Genomic DNA, 20,179 nt, shown 5'->3' with positions numbered 1-20,179 from the left:
ATGACAGGGCTGATGTAAATCTGTTAATGGTAACAGATGAGGATCAGGACGCTGAGAGTGAACCTCTCCCTGATCTTCTGTCATCAAACCCTAATGATGGCTCAGTAGATGGAGTGATCTATTCAGACACCCTCTCTGGCCAACAGCAATCTGACTGTAGGAAAGTCCTGCAGCAGTTTGCTGAGCTCTTTTCACTAACCCCTGGTCAGACACACCTGTGTACCCATGATGTGGACACAGGAGACAGCATGCCTGTCAAAAACAAAATATTCAGACAGTCTGATCAAGTTAAGGAAAGCATCAAGGTGGAAGTCCACAAGATGCTGGAATTGGGAGTAATTGAGCACTCTGACAGCCCCTGGGCTAGCCCAGTGGTCTTAGTCCCCAAACCTCACACCAAAGATGGAAAGAGAGAGATGAGGTTTTATGTGGACTACAGAGGACTTAACTCTGTCACCAAGACAGATGCCCATCCCATTCCTAGAGGTGATGAGCTGATTGATAAATTAGGGGCTGCCAAATTCTTAAGTACCTTTGACTTAACAGCAGGGTACTGGCAAATCAAAATGGCCCCTGGAGCAAAAGAAAAGACAGCATTCTCCACACCTGATGGGCATTATCAGTTCACTGTTATGCCCTTTGGTTTAAAGAATGCCCCTGCCACCTTCCAAAGGTTGGTGAATCAAGTCCTTGCTGGCTTGGAGTCCTTCAGTGCAGCTTATCTTGACGATATTGCTGTCTTTAGCTCCAACTGGCAGGATCACCTGGTCCACCTGAAGAATGTTTTGAAGGCTCTGCAATCTGCAGGCCTCTCTATCAAGGCATCCAAATGCCAGATAGGGCAGGGAACTGTGGTTTACTTGGAACACCTGTTAGGTGGAGGCCAAGTTTAGCCACTCCAGCCCAAGATCCAGACTATTCTGGACTGGGCAGCTCCAAAAACCCAGACTCAAGTCAGGGCATTCCTTGGCTTGACTGGGTACTATAGGAGGTTTGTGAAGGGATATGGATCCATTGTGACAGCCCTCACAGAACTCACCTCCAAGAAAATGCCCAAGAAAGTAAACTGGACTGTAGAATGCCAACAGGCCTTTGACACCCTGAAACAAGGTATGTGCACAGCACCAGTTCTAAAAGCTCCAGATTACTCCAAGCAGTTCATTGTGCAGACAGATGCCTCTGAACATGGGATAGGGGCAGTTTTGTCCCAAACAAATGATGATGGCCTTGACCAGCCTGTTGCTTTCATTAGCAGGAGGTTACTCCCCAGGGAGCAGCGTTGGAGTGCCATTGAGAGGGAGGCCTTTGCTGTGGTTTGGTCCCTGAAGAAGCTGAGACCATACCTCTTTGGTACTCACTTCCTAGTTCAGACTGATCACAGACCTCTCAGATGGTTGATGCAAATGAAAGGTGAAAATCCAAAACTGTTGAGGTGGTCCATCTCCCTACAGGGAATGGACTTTATAGTGGAACACAGACCTGGGACTGCCCATGCCAATGCAGATGGCCTTTCCAGGTTCTTCCACTTAGAAAATGAAGACTCTCTTGGGAAAGGTTAGTCTCATCCTCTTTCGTTTGGGGGGGGGGGGGTGGTTGTGTAAGGAAATGCCTCCTTGGCATGGTTACCCCCTGACTTTTTGCCTTTGCTGATGCTATGTTTTGAATTGAAAGTGTGCTGAGGCCTGCTAACCAGGCCCCAGCACCAGTGTTCTTTCCCTAACCTGTACTTTTGATTCCACAATTGGCACACCCTGGCATCCAGGTAAGTCCCTTGTAACTGGTACCCCTGGTACCAAGGGCCCTGATGCCAGGGAAGGTCTCTAAGGGCTGCAGCATATCTTATGCCACCCTGGGGACCCCTCACTCAGCACAGACACACTGCTTGCCAGCTTGTGTGTGCTGGTGAGAACAAAACGAGTAAGTCGACATGGCACTCCCCTCAGGGTGCCATGCCAACCTCACACTGCCTATGCAGTATAGATAAGTCACCCCTCTAGTAGGCCTTACAGCCCTAAGGCAGGGTGCACTATACCATAGGTGAGGGCACCAGTACATGAGTACTGTGCCCCTACAGTGTCTAAGCCAAACCTTGGACATTGTAAGTGCAGGGTAGCCATAAGACTATATGTTCTGGGAGTCTGTCAAACACGGACTCCTCAGCGCCATAATGGCTACACTGAAAACTGGGAAGTTTGGTATCAAACTTCTCTGCACAATAAATGCACACTGATACCAGTGAACATTTTATTGTGAAATACACCCCAGAGGGCACCTTAGAGGTGCCCCCTGAAACCTTAACCGACTATCTGTGTAGGCTGACTGGTTCCAGCAGCCTGCCACAACCGAGACATGTTGCTGGCCCCATGGGGAGAGTGCCTTTGTCACTCTGAGGCCAGTAACAAAGCCTGCACTGGGTGGAGATGCTATCACCTCCCCCAGGCAGGAGCTGTAACACCTGGCGGTGAGCCTCAAAGGCTTACCCCCTTTGTTCCAGCACCGCAGGGCACTCCAGCTAGTGGAGTTGCCCGCCCCCTCCGGCCACGGCCCCACTTTTGGCGGCAAGGCCGGAGGAGATAATGAGAATAACAAGGAGGAGTCACTGGCCAGTCAGGACAGCCCCTAAGGTGTCCTGAGCTGAAGTGACTCTAACTTTTAGAAATCCTCCATCTTGCAGATGGAGGATTCCCCAATAGGATTAGGGATGTGACCCCCCTCCCCTTGGGAGGAGGCACAAAGAGGGTGTACCCACCCTCAGGACTAGTAGCCATTGGCTACTAACCCCCCAGACCTAAACATGCCCTTAAATTTAGTATTTAAGGGCTTCCCTGAACCTAAGAATTTAGATTCCTGCAACTTACAAGAAGAAGAGGACTGCTGAGCTGAAAGACCCCTGCAGAGGAAGAAAAGAAGACACCAACTGCTTTGGCCCCAGACCTACCGGCCTGTCTCCTGCCTTCCAAAGAAACCTGCTCCAGCGACGCTTTCCCAAGGACCAGCGACCTCTGAATCCTCAGAGGACTGCCCTGCTTCAAGAAAGACTAGAAACTCCCGAGGACAGCGGCACTGCTCCAAAAGAACTGCAACTTTGTTACAGAGGAGCAGATTTAAAGACCCCTGCAAATCCCAGCAAGAAGCGTGAGACTTGCAACACTGCACCCAGCGACCCCGACTCGACTGGTGGAGAACCAACACCTCAGGGAGGACCCTCCGGCGACTCCGAGACCGTGAGTAACCAAAGTTGTCCCCCCTGAGCCCCCACAGCGACGCCTGCAGAGGGAATCCCGAGGCTCCCCCTGACTGTGACTGCCTGAACCTAAAGTCCCGACGGCTGGAAAAGACCCTGCACCCGCAGCCCCCAGCACCTGAAGGAACGGAACTTTTGTGCAGGAGTGACCCCCAGGAGGGCCCTCTCCCTTGCCCAGGTGGTGGCTACCCCGAGAAGCCCCCCCCCTTGCCTGCCTGCACCGCTGAAGAGATCCCTTGGTCTCTCATTGAAAACCCGACGCGTGTTTGCACACTGCACCCGGCCGCCCCCGCGCAGCTGAGGGTGTACTTTTTGTGCTGACTTGTGTCCCCCCCCCGGTGCCCTACAAAACCCCCCTGGTCTGCCCTCCGAAGACGCGGGTACTTACCTGCTGGCAGACCGGAACCGGGGCACCCCCTTCTCTCCATTGAAGCCTATGTGTTTTTGGGCACCTCTTTGACCTCTGCACCTGACCGGCCCTGAGCTGCTGGTGTGGTAACTTTGGGGTTGCTCTGAACCCCCAACGGTGGGCTACCTTGGACCCAAACCTGAGACTTGTAAGTGATTTACTTACCTGCTAAAACTAACAATAACTTACCTCCCCCAGGAACTGTGAAAATTGCACTGTCCACTTTTAAAACAGCTATTTGTGTTTTATGTGAAAAGTATATATGCTACTGTAATTATTCAAAGTTCCTAAAGTACTTACCTGCAATACCTTTCAAATGAGATATTACATGTAGAATTTGAACCTGTGGTTCTTAAAATAAACTTAGAAAATATATTTTTCTAACAAAACCTATTGGCCTGGATTTGTCTCTGACTGTGTGTTCCTCATTTATTGCCTGTGTGTATGTACAACAAATGCTTAACACTACTCCTTTGATAAGCCTACTGCTCGACCACACTACCACAAAATAGAGCATTAGTATTATCTCTTTTTGCCACTATCTTACCTCTAAGGGGAACCCTTGGACTCTGTGCATACTATTCCTTACTTTGAAATAGTGCATACAGAGCCAACTTCCTACACTGACTTTTAGAAATCCTCCATCTTGCAGATGGAGGATTCCCCCAATAGGGATAGGGATGTGCCCCCCTCCCCTCAGGGAGGAGGCACAAAGAGGGTGTAGCCACCCTCAGGGCTATTAGCCATTGGCTACTAACCCCCCAGACCTAAACACACCCCTAAATCGAGTATTTAGGGGCTCCCAGAACGCAGCAAGATAGATTCCTGCAACCTAAGAAGAAGAGGACGGCTGACCTGAAAACCTGCAGAGAAGACGGAGACACCAACTGCTTTGGCCCCAGCTCTACTGGCCTGTCTCCCCCCTTCTAAAGACACTGCTCCAGCTACGCATTCCCAGGGTCCAGCAACCTCCTGAAGCCTCAGAGGACTACCCTGCATCTAGAAGGACCAAGAACTCCCGAGGACAGCGGCTCTGTTCACCAAAGACTGCAACTTTGAAACAAAGAAGCAACTTTGAAACAACACACATTTCCCGCCGGAAGCGTGAGACTTTGCACTCTGCACCTGACGCCCCTGGCTCGACTTGTGGAGAACAAACACCACAGAGAGGACTCCCTGGCGACTACGAGACCGTGAGTAGCCAGAGTTGACCCCCCTGAGCCCCCACAGCGACGCCTGCAGAGGGAATCCAGAGGCTCCCCCTGACTGCGACTGCCTGCTTCAAAGACCCGACGCCTGGTAAGGACACTGCACCCGCAGCCCCCAGGACCTGAAGGATCCGACCTCCAGTGCAGGAGCGACCCCCAGGTGGCCCTCTCCCTTGCCCAGGTGGTGGCTACCGAGGAGCCCCCCCTTGCCTGCCTGCATCGCTGAAGAGACCCCTTGGTCTCCCATTGATTCCTATTGCGAACCAGACGCCTGTTTGTGCACTGCACCCGCGCCCCTGTGCCGCTGAGGGTGTACTTTTTGTACTAACTTGTGTCCCCCCCGGTGCCCTACAAAACCCCCCTGGTCTTCCCTCCGAAGACGCGGATACTTACCTGCTGGCAGACTAGAACCGGGGCACCCCCTTCTCCATTGAAGCCTATGCGTTTTGGGCACCACCTTGACCTCTGCACCTGACCGGCCCTGAGCTGCTGGTGTGGTAACTTTGGGGTTACTCTGAACCCCCAACGGTGGGCTACCTTGGACCCAAACTTGAACCCCGTAGGTGGTTTACTTACCTGCAAAAACTAACAAACACTTACCTCCCCCAGGAACTGTTGAAAATTGCTCTAAGTGTCTAGTTTTAAAATAGCTATATGTCATTTATGTGAAAACTGTATATGCTATTTTGCTAATTCAAAGTTCCTAAAGTACCTACCTGAAATACCTTTCATTTGAAGTATTACTCGTAAATCTTGAACCTGTGGTTCTTAAAATAAACTAAGAAAATATATTTTTCTATACAAAAACCTATTGGCCTGGAATTGTCTTTGAGTGTGTGTTCCTCATTTATTGCCTGTGTGTGTACAACAAATGCTTAACACTACTCCTCTGATAAGCCTACCGCTCGACCACACTACCACAAAAATAGAGCATTAGAATTATCTCTTTTTGCCACTATCTTACCTCTAAGGGGAACCCTTGGACTCTGTGCATACTATTCCTTACTTTGAAATAGTGCATACAGAGCCAACTTCCTACATTTGCTTTGCAAATGCTTGTTTTACTTTCAACCGTGCCGTCCAGTGCTGTACAAACTGGCTGAAAGAAATTGACAGGGTCAATCAATCTCACAATGATCTCTGCATTATGATTATTGTTGGCCATGATACTTCTAGCCAGTCGATAACTCAGAGGACTGAGTGCCTGCACCAGGCATCTGTGGTAACATGCAAGTCACAAGTATGAATTGCACTAAGGCAAAATGTACCTTCTGTTCTTGAGAGGCGAACAAAATAAGTATAATGATTTTACTAGGTAATTTTGTCAGCACTCGTTATAGGGAATTGAAACACTTCATATTGTGTTTTGATCTAAGGAAATGCCTCCTTGGCATGGTTACCCCCTGACTTTTTGCCTTTGCTGATGCCAAGTTATGATTTGAAAATGTGCTGAGGCCTGCTAATCAGGCCCCAGCACCAGTGTTCTTTCCCTAAACTGTACCTTTGTCTCCACAATTGGCACACCCTGGCATTCAGGGAAGTCCCTTGTAACTGGTACCCCTGGTACCAAGGGCCCTGATGCCAGGGAAGGTCTCTAAGGGCTGCAGCATGTCTTATGCCACCCTAGGGACCCCTCACTCAGCACAGACACACTGCTTGCCAGCTTGTGTGTGCTAGTGGGGAGAAAATGACTAAGTCGACATGGCACTCCCCTCAAGGTGCCATGCCAACCTCACACTGCCTGTGGCATAGGTAAGTCACCCCTCTAGCAGGCTGTAAGGAAATGCCTCCTTGGCATGGTTGCCCCCTGACTTTTTGCCTTTGCTGATGCTATGTTTACAATTGAAAGTGTGCTGAGGCCTGCTAACCAGGCCCCAGCACCAGTGTTCTTTCCCTAACCTGTACTTTTGTATCCACAATTGGCAGACCCTGGCATCCAGATAAGTCCCTTGTAACTGGTACTTCTAGTACCAAGGGCCCTGATGCCAAGGAAGGTCTCTAAGGGCTGCAGCATGTCTTATGCCACCCTGGAGACCTCTCACTCAGCACAGACACACTGCTTGCCAGCTTGTGTGTGCTAGTGAGGACAAAACGAGTAAGTCGACATGGCACTCCCCTCAGGGTGCCATGCCAGCCTCTCACTGCCTATGCAGTATAGGTAAGACACCCCTCTAGCAGGCCTTACAGCCCTAAGGCAGGGTGCACTATACCATAGGTGAGGGTACCAGTGCATGAGCATGGTACCCCTACAGTGTCTAAACAAAACCTTAGACATTGTAAGTGCAGGGTAGCCATAAGAGTATATGGTCTGGGAGTCTGTCAAACACGAACTCCACAGCACCATAATGGCTACACTGAAAACTGGGAAGTTTGGTATCAAACTTCTCAGCACAATAAATGCACACTGATGCCAGTGTACATTTTATTGTAAAATACACCACAGAGGGCACCTTAGAGGTGCCCCCTGAAACTTAACCGACTATCTGTGTAGGCTGACTAGTTCCAGCAGCCTGCCACACCAGAGACATGTTGCTGGCCCCATGGGGAGAGTGCCTTTGTCACTCTGAGGCCAGTAACAAAGCCTGCACTGGGTGGAGATGCTAACACCTCCCCCAGGCAGGAGCTGTGACACCTGGCGGTGAGCCTCAAAGGCTCACCCCTTTGTCACAGCCCAGCAGGGCACTCCAGCTTAGTGGAGTTGCCCGCCCCCTCCGGCCACGGCCCCCACTTTTGGCGGCAAGGCTGGAGGGAACAAAGAAAGCAACAAGGAGGAGTCACTGGCCAGTCAGGACAGCCCCTAAGGTGTCCTGAGCTGAGGTGACTCTGACTTTTAGAAATCCTCCATCTTGCAGATGGAGGATTCCCCCAATAGGGTTAGGATTGTGACCCCCTCCCCTTGGGAGGAGGCACAAAGAGGGTGTACCCACCCTCAGGGCTAGTAGCCATTGGCTACTAACCCCCCAGACCTAAACACGCCCTTAAATTTAGTATTTAAGGGCTACCCTGAACCCTAGAAAATTAGATTCCTGCAACTACAAGAAGAAGGACTGCCTAGCTGAAAACCCCTGCAGAGGAAGACCAGAAGACGACAACTGCCTTGGCTCCAGAAACTCACCGGCCTGTCTCCTGCCTTCCAAAGATCCTGCTCCAGCGACGCCTTCCAAAGGGACCAGCGACCTCGACATCCTCTGAGGACTGCCCCTGCTTCGAAAAGACAAGAAACTCCCGAGGACAGCGGACCTGCTCCAAGAAAAGCTGCAACTTTGTTTCCAGCAGCTTTAAAGATCCCTGCAAGCTCCCCGCAAGAAGCGTGAGACTTGCAACACTGCACCCGGCGACCCCGACTCGGCTGGTGGCGATCCAACACCTCAGGAGGGACCCCAGGACTACTCTAAGACTGTGAGTACCAAAACCTGTCCCCCCTGAGCCCCCACAGCGCCGCCTGCAGAGGGAATCCCGAGGCTTCCCCTGACCGCGACTCTTTGAATCCAAAGTCCCGACGCCTGGGAGAGACCCTGCACCCGCAGCCCCCAGGACCTGAAGGACCGGACTTTCACTGGAGAAGTGACCCCCAGGAGTCCCTCTCCCTTGCCCAAGTGGAGGTTTCCCCGAGGAACCCCCCCCTTGCCTGCCTGCAGCGCTGAAGAGATCCCTAGATCTCCCATTGACTTCCATTATAAACCCGACGCTTGTTTCTACACTGCACCCGGCCGCCCCCGCGCTGCTGAGGGTGAAATTTCTGTGTGGACTTGTGTCCCCCCCGGTGCCCTACAAAACCCCCCTGGTCTGCCCTCCGAAGACGCGGGTACTTACCTGCAAGCAGACCGGAACCGGGGCACCCCCTTCTCTCCATTCTAGCCTATGTGTTTTGGGCACCACTTTGAACTCTGCACCTGACCGGCCCTGAGCTGCTGGTGTGGTGACTTTGGGGTTGCTCTGAACCCCCAACGGTAGGCTACCTTGGACCAAGAACTAAGCCTGTAAGTGTCTTACTTACCTGGTTAACCTAACAAATACTTACCTCCCCTAGGAACTGTGAAAATTGCACTGTGTCCACTTTTAAAACAGCTATTTGTGAATAACTTGAAAAGTATACATGCAATTTTGATGATTTGAAGTCCCTAAAGTACGTACCTGCAATACCTTTCGAATGAGATATTACATGTAGAATTTGAACCTGTGGTTCTTAAAATAAACTAAGAAAAGATATTTTTCTATATAAAAACCTATTGGCTGGATTTGTCTCTGAGTGTGTGTACCTCATTTATTGTCTATGTGTATGTACAACAAATGCTTAACACTACTCCTTGGATAAGCCTACTGCTCGACCACACTACCACAAAATAGAGCATTAGTATTATCTCTTTTTGCCACTATCTTACCTCTAAGGGGAACCCTTGGACTCTGTGCATGCTATTCCTTACTTTGAAATAGCACATACAGAGCCAACTTCCTACACAGGCCTTACAGCCCTAAGGCAGGGTGCACTATACCATAGGTGAGGGCATAGGTGCATGAGCACGATGCCCCTACAGTGTCTAAGCAAAACTTTAGACATTGTAAGTGCAGGGTAACCATAAGAGTATATGGTCTGGGAGTCTGTCATACACGAACTCCACAGCACCATAATGGCTACACTGAAAACTGTAAAGTTTGGTAACAAACTTCTCAGCACAATAAATGCACACTGATGCCAGTGTACATTTTATTGTGAAATACACCTAGAGGGCATCTTAGAGATGCCCCCTGAAAACATACCCGACTTCCAGTGTGGGCTGACTAGTTTTTGCCAGCCTGCCACACACCAGACATGTTGCTGGCAACATGGGGAGAGTGCATTTGTCACTCTGTGGCCAGGAACAAAGCCTGTACTGGGTGGAGGTGCTTCACACCCCCCCCTTGCAGGAACTGTAACACCTAGCAGTGAGCCTCAAAGGCTCACCCCCTTTGTTACAGCGCCACAGGGCATCCCAGCTAGTGGAGATGCCCGCCCCTCCGGCCACTGCCCCCACTTTTGGCAGCAAGGCTGGGGGAGATCATGAGAAAAACGAGGAGTCGTCACTGGCCAGTCAGGACAACCCCTAAGGTGTCCTGAGCTGAGGTGACTCTGACTTTTAGAAATCCTCCATCTTGCAGATGGAGGATTCCCCCAATAGGATTAGGGATGTGCCCCCCTCCCCACAGGGAGGAGGCACAAAGAGGGTGTAGCCACCCTCAGGGCTAGTAGCCATTGGCTACTATCCTCCCAGACCTAAACACACCCCTAAATTGAGTATTTAGGGGCCCCAGAACCAAGGAAGATAGATTCCTGCAACCTGAAGACGAAGAAGGACTGCTGACCTGAAGCCCTTCAGAGAAGACGGAGACACCAACTGCTTTGGCCCCAGCCCTACCGGCCTGTCTCCCCACTTCAAGAAAAACTGCAACAGCGACACATCCCCCAGGGTCCAGCGACCTCTGAAGCCTCAGAGGACTCCACTGCATTTAAAAGGGCCAAGAAGCTCCCGAGAACAGCGGCCCTGTTCAAGAAACTGCAACTTTTTGAAACAAAGAAGCAACTTTTAAAGACCACACGTTTCCCGCCGGAAGCGTGAGACTTTCCACTCTGCACCAGAGGCCCCCGGCTCGACCTGCGGAAAACTAACACTACAGGGAGGACTCCCCGGCGACTGCGAGCCCGTGAGTAGCCAGAGTTGACCCCCCTGAGCCCCCACAGCGACGCCTGCAGAGGAACTCCAGAGGCTCCCCCTGACCGCGACTGCCTGCTTCAAGGAACCCGACTCCTTCGAAAACACCCTGCTCCCGCAGCCCACAGGACCTGAAGGAACCGAACTCCAATGCAGGAGCGACCCCCAGGCGACCCTCTACCTAGCCCAGGTGGTGGCTACCCCGAGGAGCCTCCCCCCCTGTACCTGCCTGCATCGTTGAAGAGACCCCCGGGTCTCCCCATTGATTCCTATTGAAAACCTGATGCCTGTTTGCACTCTGCACCCGGCCGCCCCTGTGCCGCTGAAGGTGTACTTTCTGTGCCTGCTTGTGTCCCCTCCGGTGCCCTACAAAACCCCCCTGGTGTGCCCTCCGAAAACGCAGGTACTTACCTGCTGGCAGGCTGGAACCGGGGCACCCCTATTTCCATTGAAGCCTATGTGTTTTGGCCACCACTTTGACGTCTGCACCTGACCAGCCCTGAGCTGCTGGTGTGGTAACTTTGGGGTTGCCTTGAACCCCCATCGGTGGGCTACCTTGGACCCAACCTTGAACCCTGTAAGTGTTTTACTTACCTGTGAACTTAACATTTACTTACCTCCCCCAGGAACTGTTGATTTTTGCAGTGTCCACTTTTAAAATAGCTTATTGCCATTTGTGCCAAAACTGTACATGCTATTTTGATGATTCAAAGTTCCTAAGATACCTGAGTGAAATACCTTTCATTTAAAGTATTGTCTGTAAATCTTGAACCTGTGGTTCTTAAAATAAACTAAGAAAATATATTTTTCTATATAAAAACCTATTGGCCTGGAATTGTCTTTGAGTGTGTGTTCCTCATTTATTGCCTGTGTGTGTACAAAAAATGCTTAATACTACCCTCTGATAAGCCTACTGCTCGACCACACTACCCCAAAATAGAGCATTAGAATTATCTCTTTTTGCCACTATCTTACCTCTAAGGGGCACCCTTGGACTCTGTGCATGCTATTTCTTACTTTGAAATAGTACATACAGAGCCAACTTCCTACATGACTTGTTCATGTATGCCTGTGGTTACACAAAGGAGTAATGGTGCATCAGCTGCGGGCGCTTGGGTGCTGCATCTGCCTGGGTAGTTCTTACCATTTGGCTGTGGAATGTTGAAACACATTGACATTGACAAAGTCAGTAGCTCTTGCATCGCCGAGATCGATTGGCTTAGCCAATGCTTGTGTTATAGGCAAACATGGATCATGCATGTTTACCATGACATAGGTCTGTCTCACAAATTGGAGTCTTGTTGGAACAGGAGAGGCTCCCAAAGAGCAGTTCTCATAGTGGTGGAAGGTGGAAGGCTGCTGCCTTCTCCAAGTGTTAAGCAGCATGAGCTTGTGATGGCAGAATACAGTATAGTGTAGACTAGGAATGAACAGGTTTTTAACCTGTGTCACTGGAGTGAGTCCCACAGGTTCTCTACTGTGTGCTTAACTCACCCTTGGCCTACATCAGATAGATGTCAAGTACTGTGCAGCTCAGATGTATATGTGTCTTTTAAGGCTGCAGTACAGGGATAGAGCAGTGCAGTGCAGTGGATGCACGGTCTGCATGTGTACTTGGTGTATGTATACCAGAGAGGGATACATTAAATGAGGTATGTAGTGCTGTGCAGTGCATGCCCACTGGGAGCATGTGCTCGGTGTATGTGCCCTTGCGAGAAGTACAATACATGAAGGGTGCAGCGCATGATATGTGTGTGTGCTCACAGTTTGTGGTTGCAAATAGCACACCATGGCAAAACATAGAAAGACTACAATACTGAGCAGCGCACACAGAATGAATGTGCAAGCTGAATTTGTGTGTGCCTCAGGTGGCACACTACATGAAGGTGATATTACTGGACAGTATGTGTGCTTTGTGTGTACACTGAGTGTAAGGGGGGCAATGTTGCATTACACGGAGGACCCTGAGTTCCATTTTGGAAAGCCCAGGCCTGTTTGGTGAAGAAATGAGGAGCAGAGGAATCCTCCCCCCGCACCCCCCCACCCCCCCCCCCCCCCCACCCCCCCCCTCAATACACATACAATTTTTGGGTATTGCTGCATTCCTGTGAGCTGGGTGAGACACACTGAAGGAAAGAAGGCAGTGAGAGAGAGAGATATACTCACTGTACAGTTCAGAAGGATGTTCTTCTATTCACTGAAGGATCACAAGGGACGGGCCTGAATACATCTCAGGAAGGAGATAGAGCTGATAGGGAATCATAAAGAGTATGGCTGGGACCTGAGATTAACCATTTGATGCGCATACCACTGTGGCTGATAATCAGGTTTGAACTCTGCTCACTCCCATTATCTGGGTTCACGGACTATCAGCTTCGGAGTCTCTCCTGCTCTACCAGACAGCCTTTCAAGAGGAAGAAGAGAAATAAAAGTGTACAATTCAAAAGGAAGCAGAACCCCCAACCTAAAACTTCAAAGACCCAGACCCCAAATCACATTTGGTATCTGGAAATGGACTATAAGAAGAGGAGGTTTAGACCACAAAATTTGTCAAAGAGCCAGGCGGGTTGTGTGGGGGGGGGGGGGGGGGCCCTCTGCAAGACTTCTGCTTGTGATAATTACTGGGAGGCCAAGGCGTGCTAGTCTCCCTGCTTGACGAGGGGGCTTGACCCAGGGAAACTAAGACTACATGCTGTAGATCCTGAAGCACCAGCGCATGCCTGTCTACCAAGTCAGGTGTGCTCTGTGAGGAAGTAGAGGATAGCGTTGGACGGGGCAAAGTCCAGTGGGGGACCCCAGCCAGGTGGACTCTTAGTGTGAGGAGACTGCTGCTGCGCTAATTGAGTCATTACCCATCGGCAGATGCCAGACTGTGACTCCTGAAAGCCAGAAACTGGCTGCCGTGATGATAACTGTGAACGGAGTGCAGTGTGTGACAAGTGAAGTCGTGTGCTGCCTGTGGCGGCAACCCGGTGTACTAGGAAGGGCAGCTGTGGTACAGGCTACCATGTGGTAAGGGCCAGCACCTTGACCGGTGTAGTTGCGGCAACCCTGTATGCCAGGAAGAGCTGCCAATACTCAAGTGGTTGCGAGGATCGGACCTTCGTCTTAGAGATCTGAGTCATGACCTGTGATTTTTTTTTTTTTTTTTTTTTTTTTTTTTTTTTTTTACATTGCTGTATGCTCATTGAATTATGAGTTGTGTTTACTGACCTGTATTCACCCCCACACCCCCCCTATCCGATGGAGCCTTGGACTGCTCGACTGACTGCTCGACTGTAGCTACCACTGAGAGTCAAGTGCAGAAGGAGTACTTGGCCCAGTTGATCGGGATCTATAGTAGGTTGGGTCCGGGACATCTGGAGTAAAAGGCCTTAACCCCTGCAGTGGGCCCAATAAGCCCTGTGTACCCCAGGGCCCTCTGAAAGTGGTTCTGATAGTTTGCATGAATAAGTGCCTCAGACAGTCAGATCGCTCCTTACATGCCAAGGATGGACACATAGGCCCTCATTATGACTTTGGCGGTCTTGTTTGAAGACTGCCATAGCCACGGGCGCCAGGAGACTGCCAGTGCTGGTGGTCTCCCGCCCGCCATATCACGGATACTTCCGGATTTCCGCCACACTTTGGGTGGAAATCTGTCAGTAGTCGTGCTGGCGGGTGGAGGTGCTCTGGCGGTCCCACCACCAGTAGAACACCGCCTGCCATATTGTGGGCCATACAATGGCCTGGCGGCGTCCTGTTGGCGGGGCGCTGGCGGCGGTGGAAGCGCCCCATCCCTTTCCCTGCTGGACGACCTTCTCCACGGACCAGGTAAGGTGATAGTCCCACAGGGGAGGGGGTTGGGAGGGTGGGGGGTGTTTGTGCATTTATGAGTGTGTGGTGTCTGCATGTGTGCATGAATGTGTGTGTGTGGTTGTATGCATGTCTGTATGTCAGTGTAAGAATGCGTGTGTGAATGGAGTTGTGAATGCGTGGGGTTGGGAGTGCGTGGGGGGTTGGGAGTGGGGTTGGGAGTGCGTGGGGGGTTGAGAGTGCGTGTGGGTTGGGAGTGGGGTTGAGAGTGCGTGTGGGTTGGGAGTGGGGTTGAGAGTGCGTGTGGGTTGGGAGTGGGGTTGAGAGTGCGTGTGGGTTGGGAGTGGGGTTGAGAGTGCGTGTGGGTTGGGAGTGGGGTTGAGAGTGCGTGTGGGTTGGGAGTGGGGTTGAGAGTGCGTGTGGGTTGGGAGTGGGGTTGAGAGTGCGTGTGGGTTGGGAGTGGGGTTGAGAGTGCGTGTGGGTTGGGAGTGGGGTTGAGAGTGCGTGTGGGTTGGGAGTGGGGTTGAGAGTGCGTGTGTGTGTGTGTGTGTGTGTGTGTGTGTGAGTGGGGTTGAGAGTGAGTGTGTGTGTGTGTCTGGGCACCAACCAATACAGGTGGTTACCAGAAGGCCACTGATGTCCTCAGTATGCCTTCCTCACTGCCCCATCCCCTTACATGGGTTGTGCTATGCCTTTTTTCATGTAGATTTCTTCAAACAAGGTATTTAACTAAAACAAGGATGCAAGGGGTTTGTTTATACTGTAAGGTAAAAAATACATTGAAGAGTCCTTACGACCATTAGGAGATTTGTATCCCTGTTTAATGTAATAGTAACATGAAACCTACCAATCTGTAAGCGTTGTTGTTATGTTAGCTTCTGTCTTCTGTGGTCTCAAAAAAGGCATTTAACATTTGCACTGTAGTAAAAATGTACGTTTATTAATGCAGTTACTCTAAAAGCCATTACTATTCTACATTTATTTTCACTGTCATGAATGTATAAAATATTGTGTGTGTGTTATTCAGAGAGAGATGGACACACTTGGGTAATGGAGTTGGTTTTCAATTTTTACAGCCCAGAGCTGAGAGGCAACACCTCTCCGCTCTAGAACCTGTGAATGACGTGGAATCACGGGGCTCCACTTCTGTAACCACCTGTGTAGGATCTTTTGGTGTGGGTGTCTGCTACAGTGATACAGTTGTTAGTCACAGGGGATTTGGAGTTCGGTGGGGAGTGAGGTTTCACTCAGGGATCCTTCCAAAAGTGGCTTTTGTGGGTAAGCCAGCTTTATCCATCTGTGGCCTATCAACTCATAAAAAGTCTTCCTTTCACATGTCACATCTCGAGTTGTGCTGGCCCAGACATGCAATATAGTGCCTCTCTTCTACAATTGAAGGCAATGGATTAATGTTACGGTTTTCAAGTACTGTTTGCTCTAAAGCTTTGTTCTGTATTAACATCATCCCACCAACCTCTCCGTTGTCCGATGAAAGCTAAATAGAAATTGGTTTATTTTTTAAGAAGGCACTGTCTGATCAACTTTACCATACAAATTGGATACATGCTGACAAGCTCCTAAATGCATTGCTTTGCTGGCTACAGGTAGGACAGTCTGTGAAGACTTTAAAAGGAAACTGCTTTTTATGGCCTCTGCATAACAGCTCTTGATCCTCTGTCACACTTAATGGGAAGCCCAGACTAAGGGAATGGAAGTATAATTAAGTATAAGAAGGATAGAATACAAGATTTACTGGAAATGCTTACTGAGCTATGAATGGTGTGGGGTTGAAACACATTAGGATAGATATAGGAAACAGCACCTAGTGCCATAAGCTATTTCCTTTAAACATCAATAACACCGCCAGGTACTGCTTTTTGTTCCAGTCCTGCCGTCAGGATGGAATGAAACAGACCACTGAATGCCATGCAGCTCGGTTATTAATGGATAAAATAAAGATAATCATAGGTACAATTATCTATGAAAGCATGCGTGTTTGAAGCCTCAAAACTAGAATAATCTGATGTGAACTGTGAAAAAAGAGCTTAAAGTGTTGTGTTAAAAGGACATTGTGAAGCCAGCTGGAGTGCTGTCAGAAGAATTAGCAATTTGACATGTCTTGCTGATGGGCTTTTTGTAAGTTTTGAATCCAGTTCTGGGTGCTGCTGTATTGCACAGGTTAAAATGCTTGTTCTGAAAAATTGCGTTCCTTCTCTTCTTAGGACCATTTATGAGAAGCTGGCCAATGCTTTTACTGAGGAGCAGGCAGTGCTGTATTCGCAGCGTGCAGAGGAGATCGCGCCTAACATGCGCTACTGTGCCTACATGATTGGTAAGTGCTGGGATAATGGCCTTTCCAGGGTTCATGAAGTGGTGCCTCACCAACAGTCCTTTGAAGCACATGGTGCCAGACCACATTTTTGTGCCAAAAAGGGGTACTGTGTCTCCAGCTCCATACCACCTCTCAATCCTCCTGTGGTCTGGGCATTTGGTTGTGGCACTTGGTACAGGAGTGTGGAATTTCATAAAATATCTACTTGTCCTTGGGACAGATTACGTCATAAATCTACTTGTCCTGTAACATAATCCACTTGTCCCTTTGGTGCTATGTAGTTCAGCAACAAATTATGACAGCAATCTCATTATGTAAGAGCTCTGATAATAGCATCTCTGATTATGTCAGGTCTCATACTATAGCAGGGCTGAAATACTAGCAACTCCCTTATTTTGCCACCTTTCCGCAGAACTGCACACTGGGACTCAAGGTAGCAGCAAGCAATAGTTCCAGGGTAGGAGTGCCCTTTTGAGTATATTGCAAACCTAATAACTTGTATGTTTTATGGGTTTTCACCAGCTCTTCTCTGATCTTTTCCCATGTTGGAAAAGGTTGGAAATGTACTCTTTGACAAAAGCAGAAGTTAAACGTCTTCCAGGGTTGGAAAAACAGTGGTTGAAGTTAAAGTAAACTTGCTCAACAGATTTTTGCATTAGCAAATCTACGCATGCATATTTGCTCATGCTAAAATGGAGCTCACAAATATTTTCTAGGGGTACGATTACCTGGCGTACTAACGAAAGTTCTTGTGAATTCCTGAAAGCCACAAATCTACACTAACACAAGGACCTATACCACAGGTGCACGTTTGACAGTAAGAATTAGGCATGTCGTTTGGTTTGACTTTAACCAAGATCTTTTGTAATTATTAAAATGTTATCTTTCTATCTGCTGGCTTCACTAGATAGCATCTTCTCTTTCATAAGGAGCATATCAGCACAAAAAGTTTTGTTCAGTGCCAGGAACTACTATGGCAACGTGTGTTTTCTGTGACCAAAAATATTTTTGCTTTTTTGCTAATGTTTTTTAAATGGGGAGGGCCCAGCAGCACCCACAACAATAACATTTTGCAAAAATCATGTCAAAACAAGACACACATTAATAAAACCAAAAGGCTGGCCACAAAAGTTAGACCTATTGGCTTTACCAATGCTTGTTTATTTTAATATTTCCCATAATCATGTTTAAACTAGTGTAAGGAAATGCCTCCTTGGCATGGTTACCCCCTGACATTTTGCCTTTGCTGATGCTATGTTTTGAATTGAAAGTGTGCTGAGGCCTGCTAACAAGGCCCCAGCACCAGTGTTCTTTCCCTAACCTGTACTTTTGATTCCACAATTGGCACACCCTGGCATCCAGGTAAGTCCCTTGTAACTGGTACCAAGGGCCCTGATGCCAGGGAATGTCTCTAAGGGCTGCAGCATATCTTATGCCACCCTGTGGACCCCTCACTCAGCACAGACACACTGCTTGCCAGCTTGTGTGTGCTAATGAGAACAAAACGAGTAAGTCGACATGGCACTCCCCTCAGGGTGCCATGCCAACCTCACACTGCCTATGCAGTATAGATAAGTCACCCTCTAGTAGGCCTTACAGCCCTAAGGCAGGGTGCACTATACCATAGGTGAGGGCACCAGTGCATGAGTACTGTGCCTCTACAGTGTCTAAGACAAACCTTAGACATTGTAAGTGCAGGGTAGCCATAAGAGTATATGGTCTGGGAGTCTGTCAAACACGGACTCCACAGCACCATAATGGCTACACTGAAAACTGGGAAGTTTGGTATCAAACTTCTCAGCACAATAAATGCACACTGATGCCAGTGTGCAATTTATTGTAACATACACCCAGAGGGCATCTTAGAGATGCTCCCTGAATACCTACCCGACTTATAGTGTAGGCTGACCAGTTTCTGCCAGCCTGCCACACACCAGACATGTTGCTGGCCACATGGGGAGAGTGCCTTTGTCACTCTGTAGCCAGGAACAAAGCCTGTACTGGGTGGAGGTGCTTCTCACCTCCCCCTGCAGGAACTGTAACACCTGGCGATGAGCCGCAAAGGCTCACCCCTTTTGTTACAGCGCACCAGGGCATCCCAGCTTGTGGAGATGCCCGCCCCTCCGGCCACTGCCCCCACTTTTGGCGGCAAGGCTGGAGGAGATAATGAGAAAAACAAGGAGGAGTCACCCACCAGTCAGGACAGCCCCTAAGGTGTCCTGAGCTGAGGTGACCCCTGCCTTGAGAAATCCTCCATCTTGAGTATGAAGGATTCCCCCAATAGGATTAGGGATGTGCCCCCCTCCCCACAGGGAGGAGGCACAAAGAGGGCGTAGCCACCCTCCAGGACAGTAGCCATTGGCTACTGCCCTCCCAGACCTAAACACACCCCTAAATTCAGTATTTAGGGCTCCCCAGATCACAGGAAATCAGATTCCTGTAACCTGAAGAAACAAGAAGGACTGCTGACCTACAAGCCTGCAGAGAAGGAGGAAGACAACAACTGCTTTGGCCCCAGCCCTACCATCCTGTCTCCGTTCCTCGAAAACCTGCTCCAGCGACTCATCCGTCAGGGACCAGTGACTTCTGAAGCCTCAGAGGACTGCCCTGGACTAAAGGACCAAGAAACTCCCGTGAACAGCGGCCCTGTTCAAAACCAGCTACTTCTTTCCAACAAAAAGCAACTTTCAAAGACTGCACGTTTCCCGCCGGAAGCGTGAGACTTCACGCTCTGCACCCGACGCCCCCGGCTCGAGATCCAGAGAACAAACACTTCAGGGAGAACTTCCCGGCGATTGCGAGCCCGTGAGTAACCAGAGACGACCCCCCTGAGCCCCCACAGCGGCGCCTGCAGAGAGAATCCAGAGGATCCCCCTGACCGCGACTGCCTGTAACAAGGGACCTGACGCCTGGAACCAACACTGCACCTGCAGCCCCCAGGACCTGAAGGAACCGAACTTCGACACAGGAGTGACCCCCAGGCGACCCTCTGCCTAGCCCAGGTGGTGGCTGTCCCGAGAAGCCCCCCCGGGTCCCTCCATTGTTTCCTACCTGAAACCCGACGCCTGCTTTGCACACTGCACCTGGCCGCCCCTGTGCCGCTGAGGGTGTGTTTTGTGTGCCTACTTTGTCCTCCCCCCAGTGCTCTACAAAACCCCCCCCCTGGTCGCAGGTAAGTACTGCTGGCAGACTGGAACCGGAACACCCCTGTTCTCCATAGGCACTTATGTGTTTTGGGCACCTCTTTGACCTCTGCTCTTGACCGGCCCTGAGCTGCTGGTGGGGTAACTTTGGGGTTGCCTGGAACCCCCAACGGTGGGCTGCCTATGCCCCAGAACTGAGACTTGTAAGTGTTTTACTTACCTCCTAATCTAACCTTTACTTACCTCCCTCAGGAACTGTTGATTTTTGCACAGTGTCCACTTTGAAAATAGCTTACTGCCATTTTATCAAAGACTGTACATGATATTGTTTTCATTCAAAGTTCCTAAAGTATCTAAGTGA

The 20,179-nt window shown here is 49.9% G+C and overlaps 1 protein-coding gene across 1 annotated transcript in view; it reads left to right on the top strand.

Annotated features, from left to right (window-relative positions):
- SRP68 (signal recognition particle 68) overlaps positions 1 to 20,179 on the top strand; it is a 309,007-nt gene that overhangs the window by 46,845 nt on the left and 241,983 nt on the right. The window contains exon 6 of the mRNA XM_069200204.1: positions 16,566 to 16,675. Coding sequence (XP_069056305.1) covers positions 16,566 to 16,675 — 110 coding nt within the window. The remainder of the gene's footprint in view (positions 1 to 16,565; positions 16,676 to 20,179) is intronic.

The sequence above is a fragment of the Pleurodeles waltl genome, chromosome 7 (assembly GCF_031143425.1).
Source record: "Pleurodeles waltl isolate 20211129_DDA chromosome 7, aPleWal1.hap1.20221129, whole genome shotgun sequence".
Lineage (NCBI taxonomy): Eukaryota > Metazoa > Chordata > Amphibia > Caudata > Salamandridae > Pleurodeles > Pleurodeles waltl.
This window is presented reverse-complemented; position numbering and strand designations above follow the sequence as displayed.